At 39.5% G+C, this 8,776-nt stretch overlaps 1 protein-coding gene across 1 annotated transcript in view; it reads left to right on the top strand.

Annotated features, from left to right (window-relative positions):
- RNASET2 (ribonuclease T2) overlaps positions 1-8,467 on the top strand; it is a 29,250-nt gene extending 20,783 nt beyond the window's left edge. Inside the window, exons 8-10 of the mRNA XM_050894429.1 lie at positions 1,831-1,876; positions 2,092-2,166; positions 4,678-8,467. Of these exons, the coding sequence (XP_050750386.1) occupies positions 1,831-1,876; positions 2,092-2,166; positions 4,678-4,869 (313 nt within the window). The 3' untranslated portion in view covers positions 4,870-8,467. The remainder of the gene's footprint in view (positions 1-1,830; positions 1,877-2,091; positions 2,167-4,677) is intronic.
- Positions 8,468-8,776: the final 309 nt, after the last annotated feature.

Below are 8,776 nucleotides of genomic sequence, written 5' to 3' on the forward strand. Positions count from 1 at the left end.
GGGAAAAGGCCGAGAGGTAACAGCAAGAGAGGATGTCCTGAAGGGCGGTGTTCAGTCACTGCAGGCAGCCCTCTGCTGTCCTTTCAAACAGCCCCGATGTGACACTCTTTGCTTTGTCCTAGGGGCTGATACCTCCTCATAGTTCCAAAGCACTGGCCATTCCAGATACAAAATCTTTATGGGAATGTTGTGGCTTGTGCAAGCACTGTATGTACATATTCTGGCTGCAGGTGAATGCCAGAAGGTCAGAGTCCTTTCCTGATCAGTGCTTGGTATGGGTTGGAGAATGTTTTGACTTAGATTTGTTGACTGTGAATTGTCTCTCTGTATAAGACGACAGTATCTGAGAGAGGAAATAAGTCCTTTTGTGTCTAGAAACATGTCTTAAAAAAAAAATTTAAAAATCCTGTTCTTGTTCTGTCAGTGTCTTGTCCAAGCAATCTCCTAACAAAATCCATTCACTTTGCATATGCACAAAGGAAATATGTCTTTCTCCCCCCCCCATTGTTGTAGATGTCTTGTAAAAGTTAATCAGATTTTTCTAGACACAGTGCTTAAGAGCATGTCATATGTAGTGTTAAAATTAATAATGTCTGATAAGTCAATTGCCTAAGTAGCTATGATGGTGTGAATAAAACATTTTACAGATGGCACAGTGACCAGTTATGTGACTATATCAGCATGTGTAACACCGAAAAAGAATAGAGACTGAAACATGTTGAAATTAATTGCTCAGAGCATATTCTCCATTGTAAAAATGAACATAATTAAATTAATCTTTACTGAAAAGAATAAAGACTGCTAATGTTCTCATTGTACTTCATTTATACTTGAATGAGAAAAAGTAGTGTTAGTGATTAAAAGATTGTTTCCAAAAAGGAAATTATTAAAAAGAGGACATCATGCAGGCTCCTGTAAGAGTGACAGAACATCATCTGTTTTATTGGCCTCCTTATATCTAGTGTCAAATGACTATGACAAACAGCTAGACCTTTAGTCAACTGGGTTAAATCTCCCCTGTGCAGAACCTGACCTTGGAAGGGTTGAGCATTATCAGCACTCATGGATTAAATCCTGCAAGATGCTGAACATTCCCAGTCCTTATGGAAGAAGCTGGAACTTAGAGACTTGGCACCTATTGGGTCCTGAGTCTTGTTGTGAACTTGGAAGTGTGGACTTCTCTCAGGACTGAATCTAAATGAAGGGGTATATAGGCTAGAGGTTCTTGAGAGTTACCTTGTTTCTCTTATGTGAACAACCTTTCCTCTTCAAAAACATACTCATTTTGAGTATGGAAATGTTTCTGACCTGATGTTGATCCAGGTCCACACACCATGTCCCTCTCCCACTGTGCTGTGCGCGTCCCACCCCAGCAAGCCCACCCTGTGTTAGAACATGAGGGTGCCTAGAGCACAAGTCTGTGTCTCTCCCCTCCCAGCGGCTGGAGCACAGGGGTATGGCTAAAGGCAGGGGAAAGGAGGCAGTTAAACCACATGCCCTACCTGGCACTCAATGGAGCATTCTGAAGGTCCAGCAAATAACAGTAATATTGCCCTTTCCCCTAGCTGTGTCTGAAGACTCAACCTTCCCAGCTCCTCAGATTAAGGTGGGGGAGAGGGTTCTTCCTGACCCTGCCGAGTTGGATGGGAAGCGGCCTTTCAGAAAAGGGAAACCTTTCCTAGGCCTGGCAGAGGATGGAAGACAAGTTTCCTTTGCTCCCCATCGCTGTAATGCTTGCCAAGTTCTCACTAAGATTATCTGTTTACCTAATGATTATGAAGTTACGTTTGCATACAGAAACAACGGAAAAATGTTTTGTCTTTGTTTCAGTTGTCTCCTGAAAGCTGGGATAAAGCCAAGCAGTTCATATTACCAGGTAAGAGGCAATCTTTTGTAAAACCAAATCATGTGCCTGTACTTTTTTCCCAGCAGGAGTCAAGTAATTTCTAGAGAATAAGTGATCTTTTTTTAATTGTATAGTTCTTTAAGTTGGTGCTTTATCTAAAAGTTTTTGTGACCTTAGCAAGTGTGGGAGCTGTTGGAAGATGTGCTAGTGACTTATTAATTTATATAAGCTTTTTAATTTTTCAGATGACTGCCATAAAGGAAGCTCTTACAAGATTTTATGGTGTAATGCCAAAGATCCAATGTCTTCCTCCAGAAGAGGTAAAAACCCCAAACACACACTCCCCAAGCCCCCCAAAACAGACAACCAAACAAAAAAATCAACAACTTTTTTTTTTTTTTTAAGAAGAGTGCTTTTTATCAAAAAACAAAAGCAAAAATAGAGTGAAAAATCTTCAGCATGGTGAAACTTAGGTCTGGGTGTTCCTTGTGTATACAGCTCTTTGCAGATTAGATATTGCTCAATTCTTGGAGTTGAGTTCACAAAAACATTGCTTACATACTAGCACCACTGAGTTCAGCGTATGTTACTGTTGCCGCAGCCTTTTCTTAATGCAGAAATATTGTTGGTGGAGGAAGTGTCCATTCTTTACCTAATAACTTTGCTGTTAGTATACTTACCCAGAAAGTGGGGGCACTGGGTTTTAAAGGTCTCTTTGTCTTAAAAGATTTGAACCTGCATCTCTTGCACAAATGCTGTAACCACCACGCTAGAGGTATTGCTGTAGCTGAGTACTTTCCACTCCTCCTGCTAAAGCTTAATTGCCATATAGCAAATTACTAGAACCAACAAGAGTGACCTGAATGGAGCCGGTGACTGTTGGCCGTGACGAAGGTACTGCCCGTCAACAGTAGTCTTCCCTTCACTGGGCATGGCTCGTGTTCTGCATGAAGAAGTTACTCAATGGACAGAATCCTTCCGAAATAAAGCAGCTCAGAGGCTTGTCTCTGCCTACCCCCTACCTAAAGGGGGTACAAAAAGGCATTTTGAGCTTCACTATGGTTCAGGTTGACTATAGTCTTTCCTTTTGAGCCAATGGTGTCTAAAATTTCCATTGCTTTCTACTTTTCCTTGCCAACGATTGTACTGTGAGTCACAATGCAGTAGAGAATGTGGTACACAGAGACAGCGTGTTATAGTGTAAAATACAGGTCACCATATCTGAACCAAAAATGCCTTTGAAGGAACAAAATAGTATTCTGAACAATTACATGGGTAGGCTGCATAGCTCTTTCTTTCAGTTTTCAGCTATGTTACTCTGCTTTTATTCAAAAAGAAAACAAAAAAACAAACCCACAAGATAGCTTTCTCTCTTACAAGTGGGTTCCTTATTATCTCATCTTGATAAAAGTGGATTACTACAAAACATTTGACAGAGTTATTGCCCATACACAGACAACAATTTTATGAAAACTTGCCAAGATACAGTTGCTGTTGGAGTTTAATAGCCTGTGTGTTGTCAGCTCATTTGCTTTAGTAGTGCTCTGAGGTTTTTATACTCTGATGTTTCTTCACGTGAAAAAGAATTCTAGGTTACAATTATTTTTAAAATGTATTTTTACACTACTTTAAGCAACAAAGGAATATGAGTTGAATGTGGGTTGCACACTCACCCACCTCTTGATGTTGAAGAAATACAGAGGTAACACAAACCCCAGTTTCTGGCTCTGTTCACTGTAGTTCTGCCATTGCTTTTAGTACAATTGGGATACTGCTCAAACTACGTGAAAGTAATTTACAGCTTCAGTCTCCTGTGCTTAACAGCTGAAGCTAATGGGTAACAGAAAGGAAAAAGTACGCCTCAGTTATTTAAAGATAGCCCTTTTCAGAGTTCCAGCCTTGTCGGTGCCTGAAGTGCATTATGGGGGTACTTTGATGCTTAAAACGTATTACACACTTGCTGTGTTCTTAGTTTTCTTTAAAAAAAAAACAAAAAAACAAACCCCAAACCCCACAACAACAAAAAACCCAAAACCAAAACAAAAAAAACCACAACCAAAAAAAAGCCGAAAACCAAACCAACAAAAAAACCCCACCATGGTTACTTTTGTCTTGTACATATATTTTTGTACTGCTTAGTGGTTTCAAAACCAATTTTTTCCACATGGACTTTGTCACACCTGAGCATTTGGGGGTTTTTTTTGTATAATCTTCTTCCCCATATGAAATGCTTCCATGCCTGCCTGCCTTATTCATGGCCAATATTTTTCTTCCTAGTCTGTCCTGTAGTCCAAAAATTACATTTCTGCTACTTTTGACAGCTTGCTTCTGTATTCTTTCCAGTAAAAGCTATTATAAAACCAAGCTTCTTTTCTCCTTTTTGGAGAATTTTATTTGCCTCAAGTCCCATCCTGCTACAAAAGAGTTGGTGAAAGGTGGCTTTCAGGTCACAGATGCCCTTCAATATTCACAGAGTTCAGCCAGAGCTCATCATTAAGGTGAACAGCTTCTGTGTACTGTGCAGATTTGGTAAATGCCAAGATAATCTGTGTCACAGCATTTCATAATGAGACTTACTAGTTAGGCAGATTCCCCAAATTGTTACTGAATTATGTTGTTGGAATGCATTTCCTTGTCTGCTTGCTCCTTAAAGACAGGTATGTACTATAAGCTGTTCAGAGTGGATGCCTCTGGTACCTGTTTCCTTCATATTTTTCAAGTGGCAAATATACAAATAAGCACTACTGTATTCTATAGATAAGACAATATATCTGAAGAATTGATTTGTTTTCTTCTCCCCATCAAGCTGACCTCATCCCTCATGTTTCTAGGGTGAAAAAGCACAAACGATTGGTCAGATTGAATTCTGCTTCACCAAAGAATTGCAGCTGAGAAACTGCACGGCGCTGAAGGGTGAATCCGACCCAATACAGGCTGACTTGAAGCTTGGAACTGAGGAGTTGTCCGTCTGCAGTGATACTCTCCCAACCTATTATCCTTCACAGGTCCAAGATGACAAATGAAGCCATGAGAGTTTGAAAAACTTTTTAAACAGCAACAAAAACCAAACCCTTAAACATTATACCTTGGAAAACAGTCTTGACTTAGCAATATTACAAAGCCCTGGCCATATCACAGGCATGCTGTGAAGATTTCTGCTGGAAAACATGCTTCTTTTGCCGTTAAAGGAGAATTGTCCACATTGTATTATCAGTTACACAGGCGGAAGTAGTGAATTGTGGCTCTGATATTGATGGGATCAGAATGTGATTTACAGCTTTGCCTGGACTTTTTGGCTTGCTTATAGTTTGAATCAATGTTCAAAAGAGAACTGTGACTTCTTAGTTTCACTTGCAGTTATGTCTGCCACTTCAGCCACTTTTGGTTTTTGCTAGTGAGTCAGGGAAATTAAGTCATTCTTTGTTTTGAAAGGATGCTTGTCTCTCTGAGATGAGATGACAGTTTCTTGAGAAGAAAATACTGTAAACAAAAAGAACTGAGACCTGTCTGGAGGTCCTTTCCCAGACGTAATACCCGCTGCCGTGCGTAAATTTGCTCTCCAGAAGTGCTGAACAGAGGCCACCTCCTCTGAGGCATTAAACCTTTCCTTACTCAGAGATCACGGTGGACCAAAGGTGACATTAGTGAATGAAATAACCTTCACCAAGTTCTGGCACTTCTGCCTAAAGAACCCCAGGAAGACTGTATTTGTAGCCTTACCTATTCTTTGATTGATTTTGCTACAGTAGCTCCATACAGTCTTGAAGAACAACCAATCTTAGAAATTACTTGCTAGTATAAAAAAATGTTAGGCCCTAGAAATATGTTAATAATTTTTCGTTGTATTTGAACATTTAGCATTACCACACAATTGTGGGTGCCTGCACTTTTATTTAAAACTGAGATTGTCACATAATCGCTTTGTTCCAAGAAACAGCTTTTTATAGGTGAAACAGTAAATACTACAGGATTTTCAGTGAAAAGTACAAATGTTGGCAATAGTGCATCTCTATCCCATAATAATTAATAACATACCACAAAGTTGGATGTTTCCAAAGGGGACCAAATTTGGATGACATCCTCTACACAGTGCCGTGTTGATGTAAGTGTCTCAAATTGTCTTTCAAAGAAAGACAATTATGGCTCAAGGAACCATCTGTTAGAAGAATATTACTGTGAAAACATAAAATGCGGTATTAGGAACAAATTTGTTATGTCTTTTGGGGTTTAGAAACCATTCACATTTACTCTCATTTTTGACTGTCCCTGTTTCTCTACCACCTTTCATTTAAGGCTTTGTTACCTTGCCATTCCAGAATGCTGTCGGTTTTTTAGTCCTTTCTTTAGAAACTCAGATATTTATTTATTTTAACAGCTAAGAAATGAGTATGATCTGCATTCTGTTGTATCTGTATTTCAGTAGAGCAAGGACTTCTCTTTCAAAATTTGTCTTCCTTCCCGAGAGGGGGAGTATACTAATACTATATTAGATATAAGTAATCAGATCTAGTGTTTTTATAGTAGCCGTGGCATGTTCAGTTCATGTTCAACATGACCGGAGACACGACCAGAAGAATCACAATTCTTCATTCCCCCATTTCTGCCATCTTCTTCTAAGCAAGAAAAAGTAGGGAGACTGAACTAAAATGCTTGAAAAGACTAGAATATACTTGTTTTTTGTGGAATCTTTTTGCTATCACTAGTATTTTTTTTCCTTCTAATTACAAAAATTACCTTAGCCTAAAGAAAACAAATACTTGTCGGGAAAAATGCATTTCTCTGCAAAGGAGCAGTCCAAGGCTCATGTACTTTTTAAAACTCTCTCTCCAACTCTTTCAAATAGTACTTAGATGGTGCATAGGTTTTGGGTGGACTACATAGAGTGCAAACAACTTGGAATGAACGTTAATTTACAATTCACATCATAAGGTTGTTTTTTAAAGAAGCAAGACTCACCTTTTCCTCAAAATTGTGCTATTTTTTTAATGGTTTGGACTTTTTTTGTGCTTTGGTGAAGTCCCTTGTTCTCCTTTTCCTTTCAAAGTTCTCAGAGTGCAGTGCCATATCCTTGCTTGTTAAGCTAATGACCAGCGAGGGAAGTGGAAACAGAGGTTGGTAACTGCCATCAGACCATCTCATGAACATCTTGCTCAGTGCTCTTCAGTCACCAGTTTGGTTATGAACAGAGTCCTTAATTAGAACAATAGACTTCTCAAAATCTCACTATAAATATTGCCACCTTGGATGAGCAGGTGCAGTACAAAAAAAATCCCGTGAAATCCACAGCAACATGCTGTACTGCCAAATGAGTGAGTGTTGGGTTTGCCTGGTTTTCGGCAGTTGTTTTAATTTGTTGGTCCTTTTCACAGTTAGAAGAAAAGCTCAAAATTGGAAGCAATGATAGCATTGGTTCTTGCTTATGGAATATGCTTAATGGAAGCTCAAATCAATAGCCTGATTTTTTTTTTTTTAATTGCAGTATAAATTATATTTTCTTTTATAATGCCAAATAATGCTTAGAGAGACAAAATATACAGTATGACTTCTCTGCAGTTCAAGTGTAATGCATTAATTTAAGCAAAGTCAACAACTGCAAATATGTACTTTACAAGGAAGTGACACAGACACTAACAGACTTCACAGTGTGAGACTCAAAGGTAAAGCTGACTCCTGCCAAATAGAGAGTTGGCGGATACCGACAAGAGTCAGAAACAACCAACCTCTGCAGTAGAGTAGATAGTATGGCTTCCATGCGTTTTTCAGCCTCATTTTGAAATGCAAGAAATGTGAAGGAGCTGATAAGTTTTAAAACTTTGAGGAGAAACTGGTGTAATCTGAAAGGAGAAAGAGGAAGGGAGGGAGACAGCAAAGCTGGCAGCATGCTAAACAACAGCCTGCTACTGAGTAAAAAATGACTGATGAATGTTAAGTCAAGGTTGGCTAAAAATATCCTCACAGGCTCTGAAGTCCTTTTTAAAGGGACATACCTGAGGTACTGCATTTGCCTTCAGAAAACCACACCCACATTCTTTTTATTTTGCCAACGTTGTTACACATTAAATATTTTAACTTGCTATGATTAATTTATTAGTAGTGGCCATAGAACACTATATATGATTACCGTTGCTTGGTTTTTGACAATCCCACTTGCCTAACTTCTAGGAAGATACAAATGTCTTTTAAAAGCTACTGACTGATTTTTATGCAGGGAAGTGCCAAGACACTATAAAGTTTTAAGTGATACATTTAAGGGATGCTTTAAGGGCTATGTCTGGATGTGGGCAACCAGGAGAGCAGATGAATGGATGGTAGCACCAGTTCGGACCAAAGATCATGTCCAGCCCTTTATGTTCTCTCTAGCAATGGCTTACAGCCAGTTATCAGCCTTGGCAATTGCTTTCCATCAGAATGTATATAATGTCAAGAGTCGGATTAACACAATTTAAATACAAGAGGTAAACAAAGGTATATTGGGAGCCTTAAAAATTGCTTCAGTTCTGAAAAGTGTCACTCACTTCCTTAAGCAAAATAAAATCTATCAGCCTTGAAGATTCAACACAGCCTGGGGAAGATGGGGGCTATATTCTTTTCTGCGTCGTTAAATAAATTAACTAAATCCCAGCAGGGGGGTTGTTTGTGCAGTCTCAGTGCTTTAAAACACTAGTAACCTCCACAAAGGGACTTAGCGTGTTTATACCCTTTGTCCGTGTGCTCTCTCATGCAAAATGCATAAGCATCCCTTGGCTTGTAGGTTAGAGCACGGGCTGTCCGTCCCCTTTCCAAGGACAGCCCCTCTTCCTAGACCATGGGCAGGTTCTTCTCTCTCTCTTGTTCTCTCGCTCTCTTCCTGGCCTGCACTGAGCCTTTCTCGGCTGCACAGGAGCCCAGCTTCAGCCAAGTTTACAGTGGGGGGGAAACACGAGATTGGAA

Source organism: Gymnogyps californianus, chromosome 3 (assembly GCF_018139145.2).
Source record: "Gymnogyps californianus isolate 813 chromosome 3, ASM1813914v2, whole genome shotgun sequence".
Classification (NCBI taxonomy): Eukaryota; Metazoa; Chordata; class Aves; order Accipitriformes; family Cathartidae; genus Gymnogyps; species Gymnogyps californianus.